Source organism: Artibeus jamaicensis, unplaced genomic scaffold, assembly GCF_021234435.1.
Source record: "Artibeus jamaicensis isolate MK-2021 breed Jamaican fruit bat unplaced genomic scaffold, CSHL_Jam_final contig_1285, whole genome shotgun sequence".
Lineage (NCBI taxonomy): Eukaryota > Metazoa > Chordata > Mammalia > Chiroptera > Phyllostomidae > Artibeus > Artibeus jamaicensis.
This window is the reverse complement of record NW_026521250.1, coordinates 195,118-214,378: the sequence shown is the minus strand read 5'-3', so window position 1 is coordinate 214,378 and position 19,261 is coordinate 195,118. Positions and strand designations below refer to the sequence as shown.

The following is a 19,261-nucleotide window of genomic DNA, read 5'->3' as shown; positions in this document are numbered from 1 at the left end:
AACTTGAGGGTATATATATATATATATTTTTTCAAGCTAGTGTTTTCATTTCCTTTGGATAAATACCCAGAAGTAGAATTGCTGGATCATATGGCAGCTATGTTTTTAATTTTGTGAGGACTCTTCACAAACTTATCTTCTAGTATCACCTGAGAGGGCTCGAGCCATTCACTTCACCATCAGTGAACCTCAGGGGCAGCATAGTGGCTGTCTTTGTGCAGGGAGACTGCTAATTGAGCAGAGCCACCTGCTTGCCCTTGGATGGTTCTGCTACTCTAGAATTGACCCAGGAAGCAGGATTTTATTTCATTTTATCTTTATTATTATTTTTTATCTTCAAGCAAGAACATGCATATTGATTTTACCTTTTAAATTTATCGTTTTTAAAATATATTTTATTGATTATGCCATTACAGTTGCTTATTTCCCCCATTCATTCCTCTCTGCCCTGTACTCCTCCTCCCACCCACATTCCCTTCTACCTCTTAGTTCATGTCCATGGATTGTACATAAAAGTTCTTTGGCTTCTCTATTTTCTATACTATTCTTAACCTCCCCTTCTCTATTTTCTACCTACAGCTTATGCTTTTTATTTCATGTAACCTTTTCCCCCATTCTCTCCCCTCTCCCTCCCTGCTGATAACCCTCCATGAGATCTCCATTTCTGTGATTCTGTTTCTGTTTTAGTTGTTTGCTTAGCTTGTTTTTTTTTTAGGTTCAGTTGTTGACTGTTGTGAGTTTGTTGTCAATTTACTATGTTTTTTATCATCTTCTTTTTCTTAGATAAGTACCTTTAATATTTCATATAATAAGGGCTTGGTGATGATCAACTCCATTCCTTTAAATTGACCTTAGATGCACTTTATCTGCCCTTCCATTCTAAATGAAAGCTTTGCTGGATAGAGTCATCTTGGATGTAGTTCCTTGCCTTTCATGACTTGGAATATTTCTCTCTAGCCTCTTCTTGCCTGCCAGGTTTCTTCTGAGAAATCAGCTGATAGTCTTATGGGAACTCCTTTGTAGGTAACTCTCTCCTTTTTTCCTGCTACTTTGAAGATTCTCTCCTTATCTTTACTCTTGGGTAAGGTAAGTATGATGTGCCTTGGTGTGTGCTTCCTTGGGTCCAAATTCTTTGGGACTCTGAGCTTCCTGGTCTTCCTGGAAGTCTATTTCCTTGGTCAGATTAGGGAAGTTCTCCTTCATTTTTTTGTTCAAGTAAGTTTTCAGGTTCTTGCTCTTCCCTTTCTCCTTCTGGCACCCCTATGGTTTGGATGTTGGAACATTTTAAGTTGTCCCAGATGTTCCTAAGCCTTTCCTCATTTTTTTTGAATACTCGTTTCTTCATTCTATTCTGGTTGAATGTTTATTTCTTCCTTGTGTTCCAAATCATTGATTTGAACTTGGTTTCCTTCCTGTCACTGTTGATTCCCTGTACATATTCCTTTATTTCACTTACATAGCCTTCACTTTTTTCTCTATTTTTCAACCATAGTCAACCAATTGTGTGGGTATCCTGATTACCAGGATTTTGAACTGTACATCTGATAGGTTGGCTATCTCTTCATCACTTAGTTCTATTTTTGAAGCTTTGATCTGTTCTTTCACTTGGGCCATATTTTTTTTGTATTGGCACACCATTACATTCTAAGGGATGGACCTAAGGTATTTGCCAGGGTTGGGCAATCCACATTGCTGCATTGTAATGCTGCCTGGAGGGGAGGGGTCTGAGAGGGGGCAGTCCCACTTGCTCAGCTCTCAGCCAGCTTTCAGTCACTACCCTTGCTACCCACAAAGAAATTGGGTCCCTCTGGTGCTGATTCCTGGGTGGGTGGGCTTGTGTATGTTCTAGGACCCTCTGGGTCTCTCCAAGGCACTCACCTGTGAGGCTTGGAGTTTCTCCCACTGCCACAACCACTACAGGTTTTTAAGGCCATAGGTTTTGAAGTTTTCTTTTCTCATGCTGAAACCCTGGGTTGTGTGGTCTGTCTCACTCCCCAGTTTTATTTTTGGTTATCTGCATACAAATGTAGGACCACCAGGTACTGGTCCTCCAGCCACCATCTTGTGATACATCCTCTCTGCCTCAGCTGCCCATCTTTACCACTCCTACCAGTCTGAGTGAATGTTTCTTCTTTAACTCTTTGGTTGTTGCACTTTCATACAGTTTGATTTTCTGGCAGATCTGTTTGTATTTTATTTTTAAATTTGCTGTTGTCCATCTTTTGGTTGTGCAAGGAGGCAAAGTGTATCTAGCTATACATCCGTCTTGGGCAGGCTATCAGCTGATTTCTTAAAGAAAAATTTGCATGCTAGAAAGAATTAGCCAGAAATATTCAAAGCAATGAAAAGCAAAGACCTACAATGATGATTACTCTTCCCAACAAAGCTATCATTTAGAATTCAAGGACAGATAAAGAGCTCCCCAGACAAGAAAAATACTAAAGGAATTCATCATCACCAAACCACTAATTTATGAAATGTTAAAGGGATTTTTCTAAGAAAGAGAAGATAAAAATCTGAACAATCAAAAGGCAATAAATACATTTCTATCAACAATTGAATCTTACAAACACAATAAGCAAACAAGCACAACAGAAACAGAATCATAGAGAATATTTTGATGGTTGCCACATGGGAGGACGGTTGGGGGCCATGGGTGCAAAAGGTGAAAGGATTAAGAATACAAATTGGTAGTTACGGAATAGTCATGCAGATATGAAGTACACATAGGGAATAGAGCAGCCAAAGAACATATACACTTGACTCATGAACATGCGCAATGGTGTGGGGATTACTTGAGGGAATGTGGTGGGCCTAGGTGCAGGGGGACAAAGGGTGCAAAATTAGGACAACTGAAATAGCATGATCAATAAAACATAATTAAAAAAAAGAAAGAGGCTGCCAATTGTGCCAGTCACATGCTTGGTGATTTAATCAATCATGTCTATTAATGAAATCCCCATAAGACACTGAGGCACAGCTTCCTGGTTGGCATGTACACTGATATGCTGGGAGGTGGCACACTCTGACTCTCCAAGGACAGGCCATGGAGCCTCTGCATCCTCCCAAAAGCAGGCCTGGCCCTGTGCAGCTCCACTGTTTTGCTGTTTGTGTCTCATGAACGGTCGCCAGAAGTATAGTGCTTTCAATGAGTTATGGGACCACCTCTAGGAAGTCATTGAAGCTGAATCATGGGCAAGTTTACATAAGTCAGAAGTGTGGGTGGTGCCTGAGACTTGCAGTTGGCATTTGAAGTGCAGGAAATCTGGTGTGACTGAGCTCCTTGAACCTGTGAGACCTGTGCCAGCTTAAGTGTTAGTGTCAACATTGGATTGGGTTTTTGGACACCTGGTTGGAAAGGAGGTGTTGGCGTTTGCATGTAGGGTCCCAACGCTCCACTCACCTTCTACCTTGGGCAGATTCCTCCACTTTTCTTTATGTGTATAAATGCATACAGTGTGAGGCAAATATAGGTTTACAGTTGTGAGTATGAAACAGAGTTTATTTTTGTATTATTACTTATTAATTATTGTGTTATTTTCCATATCAACTGTGAACCTATTTTTGCCCCATCCTGTATAATGATTATATCCACTTTACTGTTTTCAGACTTGGGATTACCAGTGCACTTAGAACAGTACCTAGAAAACAACGAAGTCTGTTTACCTCTTTTTCCCCTCTCACTCCCTCTGAGGGTTAAATGTCAAAGGTCAAAGGTCAACGGCCAGGCAGCATTCTTGGTGCCTATTCCTGACCCAGGAAAGATGGAGAGGTTTGTTCTTGTGACCCTGAAAAGGCAAAAGTTGTCTGTTTTCAAGCCTTGTGATAGGCTGTTTAGCTGTATTCAGAATTACCTTAATAGATGCAGAAGCTAAATTTTAGGAGTTAATATTGATGCTTCAGGCATCAGAATATCTGCTATTGTTAATTTCTTCCATTAGTGTCTTTCGTGCCTTGGCCCATGCTGCATATTCTAGTTAAGGAGTTGCCAGGTCAGAGTCATGCTCTTCCGTATCTCAGAGCAGAGCCAGCAGCTAGAGTACAGTCATGTGACAGAAACTAGACCAGTTGTTTTAACAAAGGAAGGTTAACAACAACAAAAAAAGAATGTTAACAAGAGTAAAGCCTTTGACTGTGTGGATCATGAAAAGCTATGGGCTTCTCTGGCAGACATGAGTGTGCCTCAGCACTTAACCAACCTGGTGCGTAACCTGTAGTGTGGACAGGAGGCCCTGCCAGGACAGAGCATGGAGAGATGGAAAGGGTTCAAACCAGAGAGCACTTTATCTTCCTATTTGTTTAATCTGAATGCAGAACACATGTGGAAAACTGGACTAGACTCAGAAGTAGGAGTGAGAACCAATGAAAGAAATAGCAATAACTTCAGGCACGCAGATGGCACCATCCCACGGGAGCTAACAGCAGTGATGTGAAACAACTTCTGATGAAAGTGGAGGAAGATAGTGACAAAGCAGGACTGTGCTTGAACATCAGGAGGACAAAAATCAAAACTGCAGAAGAAATACACAACTGAACATAGACAATGAAGACACTGAAAGTGTTAAAGATGTGCTTACCTTGTTTCAGTCAATGCAAATGGAGACTGCAGCCAAGAAATCAAGGGAAGGCTGAGATTCTGAAAGACAGCAATGGGAGAGTTGGGAAAGGTCACCAAGGACAAAGATGTGTCACTAGAGGCCAAGGCTAAGATCATCCACACCCTCATATTCCTGATTATTGTGCATGAATGTGAAAGTTGAACAGTGAAGAAGGTTGATAGGAAAATGGATTCCTTTGAAATGTGGTTGTGGGGGAGAGCTCTAGGGAGACCCTGGACCACCAGAAAGATGAACCAGTGGGTCTTTGTTGCAAAGTAAGCCTGAAACATCACTGGAGGAAAAATGACAAAACTGAAGCTGCTCGATGTCAGATACATTATGAGAAGGCAGATTCTTTGGAAAAGACAATGATGCTTGGGAAAAGAGAAGGCAGCAGGGAGAGAAGAGGACCCAGTATGAGACTGATGATTTCCTAAAAGCTGTGGGCCTGAGTTAGCAGGAGCTGTGCAGGGCTGCTGAGGACAGGACACTGTGGATGTCACTCATCAATAGTCAGAGCTGACTCAAGGGCACATAATGACAGCAATGTTTAATCAGAGACTGGCTACCTGAAAAGACAAAAAAAAAAAACCCATCTTCATGGAAGGAGTGACTTTCTTGAGCAGGTAGATCAGATTCATTAGAACTTAGACATTTAGAGGAGGGTCCATGGAATCAACTCCCAGCTTTTGAGAAGGGAGACTGCTGAGCTGACGTTGGCATCTCTGAGAGGAATAAAGGCTGGTTGTGCAGATGTTGCAAACCCAAGTCAGCTGGTGCTTCTGGAATGAGCTTCCACCACCTGGGTGAAGTAGCATTGCTGAGGTGGCATCAGGCCAAAGGACAACAGGATGTGCTAAGTCCTTCTCTCTCCTGCAGCCTGGCAGTCTGACAACAGGGCATCCAGCCAGAATAGTTTATAGGAAGCAACCAACAAGCAGAAGTCTTCTCAGAGTCCCATGTCTGTGTCACAAAGAGGAAGATGGGGTCAACTTGCTGTCTAGAGACAGTAGCTTCATAGGAGGCATAGGTTACTGGGAATGGAGCATGGATATAAAGAAGCAACCGTGAAAATCGAGTGTGTGCACCAGGGGTAATTAAGAGAGGATTCAGGAGCTGGGAGTAAGGAAACAGAGGAGAATTTCTGACACTTCTACTCTGTCAAGGAATCTTCATGACATTGAGACTGCAAGTTGAAAGGAAGACAATAAATCTCAGTTTAGCTTGAGGTTAAGATCATGATTCTGGTGTTCTTGCTAGGTGTTACACGCATTTTGTAGTGAACTTGGGGTAAAGTTAGAGAATGAAAGAAGGAGTTCTCATGATGCACCAGCAGGGACGTCTATTCAGCATCACTCAGTGCCATTGGTTGTTACTATGTTGTCTAGATAGTCAAATGCAATAAGTGTAAAACTGCCCCTCTGAACCACACTCTCAATGGTAGTACAGCAGTGCATTCAAAGTGTGTGTCTTCACTCCTGTGGTAAATCACACACTTAGAGAAATGCTCTAAGGACTTACTTAACTGTGCCTTCACCCCAGAATAAAGTGAGGGCAGCAAGACTCCGTGTTCCATGAGGAAGCATAACATGGTTAAATTCATCCAAAAGAATTTTGCTAAACCACATGTAGAATGAAAAATATATTTTTCTCATTAACCAGGAAAAGGAGGCTGCATGAGAACGTGCCTTGATTCAACTTCAGCAACAATGATGGTTTTGAAAGAGTGCCTGGCGAAGAATGCACACATTGTGTCCATGCTTCTTCATGAGTGTTCTTCACACTTCTCCACAAATACTCGTAAAAGCAGAGGACAGTGAATTCCAGGGCCCCTCCCGTAATACAGAGCAGAGCACCAGAAGTATACAAAATGGTTGAAATCTTGGGTTTCATTACAAAAATATATCCTCATTTTCTATCTATGATATCAGTTTATTATAATGAAAGCATGCTTTAAGTTAATGATCAGTTATTTAAATATTTCCCCCTGTAACATTGATTAACATTAATGGTTCCGGAAAATTCACCCTGTATATCTTATAGATTTACACAACTCTGATATTTAATACTCCAGGGGTTACTGTCATTCCAGCTGTCTCTTGCTCCCTGCCAAACCACTCCAAACTTAGTGATTTAGAATAACTGTTTTATTCTATTTCATAATTTGTGGGTTAGGAATTTGGCAGAGTTCCACTCAGAGTTTCTGCTGCTCCTTTACTGAGGCCGTTGGGTGACATTTAACTGCTGGGCAGGCTGCTCAGGTGGGTCTAGCATCGGTCCCGGGGAGACAGCCCCTGAGGCCACCTCCCTAGCATGGATGCCTTGGGGTAGCTAGACTTCTCCCTTGGTGACCGAGGGTCCCAGAGAGAGCAGCACTAGTTGGAAGCTCTCAGATTTCTTATGAACTTGCTCTGCAGACTTAGAATACCATTGTCACTTTATCCAAATGGTTTCCACCTGTCACTGTGAGAAGCAGGAGGGGCTCTGAGGCCACCTTTAATCTGGTACATCTAGTTTGAGAACCAAGTGCTCACTACTCTCAGTGTGTCCTGGAGTTAGGCCAGATCACTCCACAGTTACACGTATGATGAATTGCCTCTCTTTGTGTCCATGTCACTTTGCTTTCACTGAATTGTTTTGGCCTCTGCTACTAGGAAGAGTTAGAAGAAAAGCCTGTATGTGTCATTATGAGTGTTCACAGAGGTAGTTCTGAAGGGCTTTGGCTTCTATCCAGGGGCTGCTCGGTGCCAGCCCAGGGAAAACTGCTCTGTGTTCTGGGTACCAGAACAGCCACGGCTCTTTCATGTTTCTCAAGTCCTGCAGCTCTGTGACTTATATTTCCTTTTTGCCTTTACTCCAGTAAAACCTCTTCAGTTTTCCTTTATGTCCTAATTGCTACATATTTTTTATACTTTACATTTTATGGTTGCTTAGTATGTGACATCTATGGCAGGGAGATATAAGCAAGTAAATTAAGTATAGATAAATCAAGAACATGAAAGAACATGCAAGTGGAAGCCCCAGCCTTATGGCTTTGTCCTAATAGGAGGCGGCATGTGGACTTCAGTGTGGTCTCTGCTCCCTTGGTGACCAGGGGGAGGTGATCCAGTCACTGCAGCCCCTCTAATAATTCGATTCTTATGTGACAACAAAGTCTCATAAAAGCAATTACTATGTCATGAGGTTCCTTGAAGTTTAAACAAGGTGTTGTAGAAGAATACAGTTAATCTAGTGTCTGTTTCTTGGAAGCTTCCACAAATAGTAGCCATTATGATGACTTGGAAATTGTTATTTAAAGTTGTATTGTCCTTCAGTGTGATTGTGTTTGTATTTTGTGTTCTCAACTAGAAGGTATTCTTGGTTTTAGGTAAAGAATATGCTGTTGGATCTGTACCCATAATATCTAACACAGAGTCTTATATGAGAATGGTTAACATGCTTGTGCTTGGTCAGTTGGCGGTGGGGACACTTTCTGTAGAACAAAACTTGAACTATGGAAAGAAACATCATCTCAGCTCATGGGAAGGAGAAGTGATCTACTTCATTTTTGGAATTGTTTTTGAAGTTTTGTAAAGTTTATGGAGGTTTAAATCTATAGCAAAGGAGACAAATTTATTATAAGTAATACAAGATTTGTTTGAGTTTCACATTATGTTTAGTTAGGAGTAATGGGAAAGGAAGAGAGAAGATGGAAAGAAGCAAATGGGAGAAAAATAGAAGAAAAAGAGCAAGACTAAATGGGGAAAGTATCAGGTACTTAGGAATTAAATAACTAGACAAGAAGACTTCCGCCAAGATGGAGGTTTAGGTGGATCTGCCGTGCCTCCTCACACAACCAAGTTTAGGGACAACTAAATATTAGCATCAGAAAACACAACCAGAACACGGAAAACTGAACTTTTTGGAAGTCCGCTAACAACAAATTCTTCAGCCCGACTGGTAAGGGGCGAAACCGGCGTCTGGTGAGGAGTTACAAAGGAGGGCTCGGTGGGACCCGGGCGCGGAATCCAGAGGCGCAAATCCAGTCGCACGGGTTCCAAACCCAGGATTGGACCTAGTGAGCGACCGAGCAACCCACCGGGTGAGCGACTGCAGAGGAGACAGTGGGGAGGCGGTGAAGCGTGTTGACTGCGGTTGCCTAATTGCGCGCGAGCGAGGGAGTGGGCGGTTGGACCGGCCGCGGCGGCGATAGCGGCCAAGGCGATAGAGGGCGCCGCCATTTCCCCGCTCTGACCACGCCCCCACATACAACGTCACAACCAAGCGACCTGGGACTCCAAGGCGCCGCTTCTCCCACTTAAAGGGCCAGAACAGACCAAAAATGTCGCAGGAAGACCTCAAAGCCCCAGAGATAAATCTAAGCGATGAAGAAATAGCAAAACTCTCAGACGCACAGTTTAAAACACTGGTCATCAGCTTCCTCATAGATCTGGTTGATTATAGCCACAAATTAGAGAAACATATGAAGGCTAAATTAAGGGAAATGAATGGAATTCCACAGGAAACCCATAGAGATGAAAAGGAAACTGGGACTCAAATCAATGGAGTGGACCAGAAGAAACCAAATAATGGCCAAACAGAAAAGAGTCAAGGAGCAAGAATTCAAAGAAATGAGGAGAGTCTTAGGAACCTCCAGGACATCTTTAAACGCTCCAATATCCGAATTATAGGGGTACCAGAAGGGGGAAAGACACAACCACCAGTGGAAAAACTATTTGAACAAATAATAAAAGAAAATTTCCCCAATCTGGCAAAGGAAATAGACTTCCAAGAAATCCAAGAAGCCCAGAGAGTACCAAAAAAGTTGGACTCGAGAAGAAACACACCAAGGCATATCATAATTACATTAGCCAAAATTAAAATGAAGGAGAGAATCCTAGAAGCAGCAAGAGCTAAGGGGACAATCACCTACAAAGGAGTCCCCATCAGGCTGTCAGCAGATTTCTCAAAAGAGACCTTACAGGCAAGAAGGGGCTGGAAAGAAATATTCCAAGTCATGAAATCTAAAGACCTACAACCAAGATTGCTCTATCCAGCAAAACTTTCATTTAGAATGGAAGGACAGATAAGGTGCTCATTTAGAATGGAAGGACAGATAAGACCAAATTCAAGGAGTTCATCATCACCAAGCCGTTATTATATGAAATGTTAAAGGGACTTATCGAAGAAAAAGAAGTTAAAGAAACATGAACAGTGAAAGGACAACAAACTCACAGTTATTAACAACCACACCTAAAACGAAAGCAAACTAAAAGGACAGCTAGATCAGGAGCGGAAACATAGAAATGAAGATCTCAAGGAGGGTTAGCAACAGGGGAGTGGGAGGAGGAGATGGGGGAGAAGGTACAGAAAACAAGTAGCATAGACAGTAGATAGAAAATAGATGGGGGGGGGCAAGAATAGCATGGGAAATATAGAACCTAAAGGACTTGAGACACATGGACATAAACTAAAGGGGGGAAATGGTGGGGTTGGGGGGGCAGGGTGGAGGGGAATGAAGGGGGGAATAGAACAACTGTAACAGCATAATCAATTTAAAAAAAAATAAATTAAATTAAAAAAATAAATAAATAACTGGACAAATAGTTATTGAATGCCAATTCTCTTTTAGCACTTTCTAAAAACATATGGCCTCTTAGAATGAGAGAGACCATGGGGACAGGTAGGACATAGGTGCTGTGACCACACAGGAGGAGAGATGTTGGACAGGGGATTAGGGGAATCCTGAAATCTCTAAAACAACTTACACTGTTTGCTTATTGGTTCCTAAAGCGAAAGGTTCTCTGAGCACACGACCTACCTGCTGGGTCTGTGGCCATGGAGGGGACCCCATGGTCTTCACCTTCTGCAGAGCCGCCATAGCTTTGCCAGCAGTTTTCTCAGAGCTCTCTTCACATCCTTGTTCCTCAGTGTGTAGATGAAGGGATTGAGGGTAGGGGTGATGATGGAGTAGAAGAGGGAGATAAACTTGCCTTGCTCTTGGGAGTAGCTGGATGGGGGCTGCATGTACATGTAGATGGCAGGAAGGTAGAAGAGGGAGACCACTGCCAGGTGGGAGGAGCAGGTCCCAACAGCCTTGTGCCGAGCCTTGGAAGACTGGATCTTGAGTACCACCAGGACGATGAAGCTATAGGAGAGCAGGATGAGCACCATGGGGACCAGTGCAAAGAGGGCTACCACCATGGGGACCAGCATGGCCAGTGTGGCATCATTCACAGTGGTGTCAGCACAGGACAGTTTGATCATAGCTGACACCTCACAGAATAATCTGTCTAGCACCTGCTGCTCACAGAGAGGCAACTGCACCATCAAGACTACCTGAACCAGGGAGTTGTAAAAGCCACTTAGCCAAGCCACAGCCACAGGCTGCTGAAAAAGAGGGCAGTGCATGATGAAGGCATTTTGCAGTGGCTTACAGATGGTCATGTAGTGGTCCTGAGCCATGGCAGCCTGCACAATGCACTCGGTGCCTCCCAGCCAGTGGAAAACCACATACTGCACTGTGCAGCCCCTGTAGCTGATGGTCTTCTTGGAGCTTCCCAGGTTGACCAGCATCTGGGGGACTGTGGTGGTGGTATAGCAGAGGTCCAGGAAGAAAGGGTGGCTGAGGAAGAAGTACATGGGGCTGTGGAGCTCGGGGTCCAGCTGGGACACAAGGATGATGGCAATGTTCCCCAATGTGGCAAGAACGTAGGACACCAAGAGGACCACAAAGAGAGGGAGTTCCAGCCATGGCTTGCCAGAAACACCCAGGAGGATGAAGTCCCTGGGAGGACCCCCCAGGAAGCTCTGGTTGTCAGCTCTCATGGTGAGGCATTTTCTGGCACCTGTGATGAATCAAAAAAGTTGGAAGGAGTGAATGAAACCTGAGAAAGGAACTGTCTTCCTCAGTCTGTGACTGCGCTTCCCCACAAAGGCGTCACTTGACTTTCCTCCAGGGAGACATTGAGATGTGGGGCAGAGGTCAGAACCAGGGGGCAGAACAGCTGTGGATGTGTCCTGCTTTTCCTCCTACTCTGTGATCTTGACTATGCCTTTTAATCTGTCTGAACTTCAATGCCTGCACCTGAAACAAGGGCAGAGCATTCCTGCTTCAGCCTTAGAGTCTGGCATGATATAGGGACATTTCCTTTGTAAAAGCATAGTGTGTAGACATTATCTTCTGATTCTGTCAAAGTCTGCCATAGCTCCATCACCATTAGAGTATTTGTCTTGTCACTACGCACACATTGACGAGGAATTTACCACTTTTCTTAGGTTCTCTCATTTTGCATTATGGAGGTGGGGGTGGGAGGGAGGTGAGAGGTGGCATGAGGTGAGCTTAAGGGCTCTATGTAAGCAACTGGGGAGCCCTTACTCTGAACAGACCCTGGCCCTCTGGGCCACCCCAGTTGCTCCCTCCATCATCCTCAAACACAGACAGCACTGTCCCTCACTGTGGCAGCAAGGGAGCACTGTCTGACACCGTCTGAGTCTCCAGGGGAAGGAGCTCAGTCACTCCCTCCCCTGACTTGATCATGGCACCTGTGTGACCTCAGAGGAGAGGCTTTGAGCACAGGGCCAAAAATGTTGATGCAACAAGGAACAGAGCCCCTGGTGTTGGCTGCTGAAGGGTCAGATGCCCTCCAGGCCAGTTTGGACATTTGAATTCCCTGCACAGCTTCCTCTCCGAGTTGGAAAATACAACGATTTGGTTTCGGCCTCCAACCACCTACACTCTCCCCAGGACTGTACTCCCTCAAGTTCGTCATGGGGATGATATAGTCACGTAGGCCTGAAAGTACATTGAATCCTGTCCGCAGGTCATTTGTGACACATTCATTGTTAGTGTTTTATTTGGTGCTTTTTGCAAAAACTATGAAATGCTAGGAGATCTGCTCAGGTTGGGTGCTGCAACAACCCCCCCTTCCTAGATTCTGAGGAACTCTAGGACTATTTGAAAACAACTCAAACTCTGGGGCTTAAAAGGGTAAAAATGTGCAAATTGCCTTTCTTCCTCTGTTGTTTTAAAACTACATACCATTTGCTAGCAAGTCCCATATTCTTGTGGAACACCCAGTTATTGCAATTCTTCCAACTATTCTATTAAAAATACATCTAGAGTAAATCTTAGAGAATCTGATTATTTTACCTCTAAAGGGAACACAGGACCCTGCTGCTGATTTAGTGTGCCAGGCAGGGCAAAATCAGAACAGTCCACTTTTTATGATTAAAAAGCAATTATGCCATTTCTCTTTCTTAAATTACTGATTCCAAGATTTCTTCTCAGGGTCTAAACTGGGCAAGAAAAGGAAATGTTGCAGAGATAAGGAGGAAAGATAAAAGGATGACGGGACTAAGAAAGTTAGAGGGGTAGATATAGGCCACACATGAAAAATACAAATTACCAGGCACTAACCATGAGCCAGGTGCTGTGATAACACCTTCATAAAGTATCTGAGTTTGTCCTTTCATGACTCAGTGACATGTGTGTCTTTTACCCCAGTTTTACTGTGATCAGAGTGGTGTGGGGATGATAGCTGGTCTCCCTTAGTTTATTCACACAGGAGGGAGCAGCAAAGCCAAGACTGAAAGCTAAGGTGTAGCTTTTCACCATTATTCTCTCCAGCAGCTTGCTTTTTAAAAGGCAGTTGATGAAAAGCATTAGTGCAAATGGCTGAGGCAGAGAGAAGGCCTGAAAGAGGAGAGTTACATCACCAGAAGGAAAGGAGCACAGGAAGCCCGGAGAGGCATTTTGTAATTTCCAGTTCAGTGTGCCAGGCACATGTGGGTGCATGTGCACACCAACACACACCCTCCTCACACACCTGCCCACCAGCATTCAGCCCTTCCCACATGGAGCTCTGCTTCGGATCCAGCCTCCGCACTCCCTTGTCCCTCTTCTGTCTTCCTACTCCCCAACCAGAGATGTTTTCCAAGGCGCTGCCTCACTTTTCTGGGTGAATACGATCCTTCCTGAGTCAGCCCTTCACAGAATCCTTCCAGGGCCATTTCCAGCTGTCAGCTCTTCGTTGATCTCCAGCCTTCCTCCTGATGTTGTTGTGGAGTAGGGAGGGTGGTGGTGGGGAGACGGCGGTGGCATCATACGTTGAATTGCCAGCCATTCCTCCAGCCCCCCCAACCCCCCCACCAGGGCCCCCTTACCCCATATCTGACCAGCCCCTTCAACCTCAACTCTGCTGCCTGTGCATCAGTCACCCTGACTCAAAGCAGCCGAGTGATTTCTAACAACGTTCTACTCCTCCCTCACCACATTTCACCAGTGGCTGTGGCCTAGGCATGGCTGTGTACACCCTCACCCCAGCTGTCCTGGGCAGGCAGCACCCTCCAGACTCCTTAGCACCCACTATCTCCCTGCAGGAGTCCCCTCCCTGTCCCAGCCATTACTCACCTTCACAGCACAGTTGCCTTTCTCAGAGTCAAGGCTTCAGAGCAAAGCTGTCCTTGGGACTGCCAGGTGCCTAACACAGAAGAAGGCCATCTCTGTAGACAGTCCCGTGGTGAGAGTAGGGACTGCATTCTTCCCATGTGGCTCCCTGGCAGTCTCTTCTGACACAGTCACACCCCGTGGATCACTTTCATGGCCGTCCTTACACCAGCCTGCTGGCAGGCCAGGCTGTGAACATATGGATGGACCTGTGGTGTATATTGTTCTCTGTGACTTAGAATCCTTGGGACACGTGCAAACATGTCATCCTATTGCCTGATATTTGACAGAGCACCTCATTTGCTCCAACAAACAAGAATGGAAATCTGGAAATAAGCTCATGGGGAGGGAAAACAATGAGGAGTTTATGGACTTCAATTGTCTCTTAGCTCCAAAGACCTCTCCCTTGGACCTCAAATTCAGCCTGAATCTGTTGTCCAGATGAGACGGGAAGGCCCAGTTTAACTGCTGAGGCTGTACATGTGGCAGGTGAGGGAGGTGGGGTCCTGAGGACAAGGCTAATGATGACGATACTTTTCTTCATGAGTATTAACAGGGGCCCTTTCATCACAAAAAGAAACAAGTCTTTTTCTCATGAGCAGTGTGTCTCCCTTGTCCAGGTCATGAGCTGATTGTTGGAAGTTCTGATCACAGTAAAGCCAAGAAGCTGGCACACTAAGGGTCTGCAAGTACCATGTGCACTGTGTCCTGCTTGCTGTGATCTGTTCTCGCTCACCCTGTCTTTCTGGGCCCACTGCATCCTTCTCCCTGGAGTGACCCCTCCCTGTCCAGGGCACCTGGATTCTACTTGTAGCTTCCTCCAAAAGTACCCTGGCTGATTCCCCACCATGGACCATCCTTTGGGGTCTCCACGTGAGAGGTTTTGAGGAGCACTGACAACTGTATCTTCACAAGATGCTGAGGCATAATTTTTCAAAGGGCTTTCATTTCAGACATTAAACAACATCTCCCTAACAAATAGCAGGAGAAGGGCAGTGAGCCAGCACTGGAGCACCGTTTGTCAGCCTGAGCGCCAGGCACTAGGGACGCAGGCAGACTGAGACTTCAGATGGGTTGGGGTCTTAGTCCTCCTCGAGGTGAGTTCAGGGGCATGAATCCAGGGGCTGAGCCATTGAAGCCCCCATTGCTGGTTCACACAGGCAGACATTACCTCCTCACAGGCCCCAGATGTGTAACCTGTGATCCCATGTACGTGTGTGACTTTTCGTTAAACACCCTGTGAAGCTGACATGTTTATGTCTTGTCAGCTTAAGAACTTGCCTAAAGGGAAACTTAATAATGTGCTTTATCATTTGCTAGTAATTTCCAATATGTTGAATTTTACTGCTTGTGGAGATTGTAACTTCCTAACAAACAAGTATCTATCTTACATGTTGTGTCATTCAGAGCACTTAGAATGTGTGAGTAATGCAATTAATTCATGGAATGATTACTGATTTTGTTAACAAACAGCTCCTTGTTCTGTATGGCACGTAGCATCCCAGGCCCATCTGTGGTTCTCCCTGGTGGTGGTGGAAGAAAAGGAGAGGAGGAGGGGCTGGAACACAGTAGGGTCAGCCTCCAGGACCCCAAGGACAGGACACAAACCACAAAAGGAGTTTGCCAGCCCCTGTAAGCCTCGCCTGTCACTGAGACAGGGACAGTCCCCTCCTGCACATGCCAGCTCCCCACTCATATTCCATTGCCTTTGTTCTTTAAATATTTCAATTAGCTGTGAAAATTCAGCTCAATGCCTGCTTTCTCTGGGGAGGGTACTATCTGCATTACTCACTCTGTTCCTCTCATTTTTACAGCCATACTGAGCTTCATTTGGTATTACGGTGGTGTTTTAGCATTGCCAAAAACACCAAGGAGCTGCAGACGCGAGGCTCAGGGCTCTTACACACCTGGGCAACATCCATCCTCCTGATGACTGTTACAAGGTCTACCTAGAGGCAGGGACAGCATGTACCACTCCTGCTGTCTTCTAGTCTGGAGTACACAATTTGACACGTGCTGCTGCTTCATGCATGGCCACTGTCCTCCATGTCCGCTTGGTCTCCAGCACAGACCAGCACTCATATTGCTCTGCCCTGACCCACCTCTACTGCATTGTACAGACTTTCACTTGTTTGGAGCAGAGGACTAAGCACTTACCTCCATGGTCTCCAGCTCCCAGTGGATTGGGTTAAGGAACAAAGGCAGGCCGTGATGGTCATAGCTGGGGAGGGGCATCTAGGGATGGGTCATCGGAAATGCTCTTTGTATTCTAATGGAAGAAAAGACATAACTCGTTTGCTCAGATGAGGCTGCTGGGACCCTGCCCTTACCTGAGCCTCACTTTCTGAGCAGTGTGGAGAGGCTATTCTCAGTCTAGAAAAGTCTGCTTTCCATCAAAGCATGCTCATTGGGGTGACTCAGGGCTCTCTGGGTTATGTCTGGGTGACACATGAGTCTGTGGTTCTGCTCCAGCCCTTGTTCCTGGAGCACCTGCAGAGACTCTGGTATGGCAGAGAGGCTTATGTGCGTACTGTCACGGAGGTTACTTCTGAGGTTAAGTTTCTTAGGTGACAAGCCACCCTCATGCCATGTCCCCTTTTAAATTTATCTCTCAGATTAAATTTGACCTCATCCTCTCCATTCATTTCTATAAGGGCTCTGTCCTTCTCCCCAGGCATTGAGAGGAAAGCCTTGCTCTCCTCTGGCTGGGAAATTATCCCTGATGTTCTGTTTAATTAGTATCTGAGGGTTAGTTGATCTAATTGGTGTAGTGTGTGAGTGTGGAGTACTTGCAATTAATGGCAAATCCTAGAGTACCAGAGGAAATGGACCAATAATTAGGAATGAGGATGCTGTATTTTTAACTCTCTAGGGTAGGTGGGGGTTTCCCGAAAGTCAGAGTGGAAGCCTGACTTGTATAGCACATCTGTCAGTCAGATGCGGGCCCTGCGTATGCTGCGTATGTTTCCCTGATGGATTTGGGAATTAGATGCTGAGAAACCTTGCAGAAATATTTGTCCATCCCCCTTTCTCCATTTTCTTTTTATAATCTTTAAAAACTCTTTTAAAATACTTAATTTTTATTGTATTTTATTCCCTTCACAACTTTTTCCACCACCACCTAACCCCAGTCCTGCACCAAGCTCACCACTCATGTCTGTGTGCCTTTGAGCAGGTTACCTGGCCTCTCTGTGCCTCACCAGCCCCTTTGTCTCCAGCACAGACCAGAGAAGCATGGGAAGCATGTGCACTGCCCTTCACAGGCTGCTGCAACTGCAAATGAGCTGGATTTTGTTAAGCACTCAGAACAGTGACTGGCACTGAACGATCACTTTGAATTTTTTTCCTGATGACTACACATGCTCTCAGTGCCAGTTCTATTTGTCATATGGAGAGGAGGGACAGAAGAGTCTTTAGTGACATCTAGCCCGAAGTGGTGTAAGTCTTAATGCATGAGCTGTGGATCTCATGAACCCACACCAGTACTAGAGACCACCACGAACAGTGACGCCTTTCATACAGTTCCTTCCCTCTCCAGCTGTCGACTTGACCATCTGTGGCCTTTAGTTCCAGATGTTGAGTGGGCATCGGGTGAAATCATAGCAATTGTTTCATTTTTACATTCTGGGGTTTTAGGAAGACTTGTCCAGGACTAGAGGGAGGAGAGATGGCCCCCTCAAAGGTAGAGGGGAGACTGTGCTGGGCAATGGTGGGAAAATTCCCTGATTCTCAGCATTGCCCTACTGTGCTCTCCCATGGAGAGCCAGACCCGGGGTGTGGCATGCCTTAGGAACTGTCCTGACATCCAGCTGGGAGCATTTGCAGAGACAGCGAGGCTCAAGTATCTTGTCATTGAAAAAATGAGGTGGAACCAACAGTTTTGTGCTGAGAAATTGGTGGTTTACTGTAGATGGAAACTCTCATAATGGAGACTGATGCAGGGTCCCTTTTGGGTCACGTCATATCACCTCCTCACGCCCTGTAGATACCAGTCCTGCTACTCACCCTGAGGGCGGTCTCTGCAACTCCAGACGGCAAGGCCCCCTGCAAGTTACAGTTTTGTTTCCCTGATGGATTTGGGAATTAGATGCTGAGAAACCTTGCAGAAATATTTGTCCATCCCCCTTTCTCCATTTTCTTTTTATAATTTTTAAAAACTCTTTTAAAATACTTAATTTTTATTGTATTTTATTCTTTTCATACCTTCTTTCATCACCACCTACCCCCAACCCTGCAATCACCACACCATTGTCTGTGTCCATGAGTCCCTTTTCTTTTGTGTCCAATCCCTCTACTCCCCACCCCCTACCCCCCAGAGCTGTCAGCCTGCTCTCCATCTTTGAGTCTGGCGTATTTTGCTTGCTAGTTCAGTGTGTTCCTTAAATTCCACATATGAGTGAAATCCTATGGTCCCCATCTTTCTCTGATGGGCTTATTTCACTTCCATCTGAGCTGTCAACAAAGTAAAAATTTTTTTCTATTTTACAACTGACTAGTATTCTGTTGTGTAAATGTACCATAGCTGTTTTATCTGCTCATGTACTGCTGGACACTTGGCCCACTTCCAAATCTTGGCTATTGTAAATAATGCTACAGTGAACACAGTGGTGCATATATTCTTTCGAATTAGAATTTTGGCTTTCTTCAGATAAATTCCCAGAAGTGGTATTGCTGTGTCATAAGAAAGTTTCATTTTCAATTTTTTGAAGAAACTCCATACTGCTTTCCACAGTAACTTCACCAATCTGCATTCCCACCAACAGTGTACAGGGTTTGTTCACTTGTCTGTTGATTTATAAATGGTTGCCACTCTGACAGGTGTGAGGCAATATCTGAGTGGTTTTGATTTGCATTTCTCTGATGACTAGTGACATTGAGCATATTTTTATATGTTTATTGTTCACCTGTATGTCCTATTTGGAGAGCTGTCTATTCAGGTCCATTGCTCAATTTTTAATTGGATTGTTTTTTTATGTTGAGTTTTTAAAGTTCTTTATAACTTTTGGTTATTAATGTATCATCAGATGCATGGGCAAATATGTTCTCTCATTCAGTGAGTTGTCTTCATTTGGTGATGGTTTTCTTAACTGTGCAAAAACTTCTTATTTTTATGTAGCTCTATTTGCTTATTATTTCTTTTGTTTCCTTTGTTGAGGGGGGATATATATATATAATTCCTATGAGAAATCTCTGAGATATTACTGCTTATGTTTTCTTTTAGGATTTTTATGGTTTT

General features: G+C 44.7%; 1 protein-coding gene across 1 annotated transcript; it reads right to left on the bottom strand.

Moving 5' to 3' along the window:
- Positions 1–10,436: 10,436 nt before the first annotated feature.
- LOC119035445 (olfactory receptor 2B11) lies at positions 10,437–11,405 on the bottom strand. The gene has a single exon (XM_037126762.2). The coding sequence runs from the start codon at positions 11,403–11,405 to the stop codon at positions 10,437–10,439; it is 969 nt and encodes a 322-aa protein (XP_036982657.2).
- Between the last annotated feature and the right edge of the window lie 7,856 nt (positions 11,406–19,261).

Coding starts and splice junctions, on each gene's coding strand:
- LOC119035445 (XM_037126762.2), bottom strand. CDS start 11,405: ATGAGAGCTGACAACCAGAGCTTCCTGGGGGGTCCTCCCAGGGACTTC.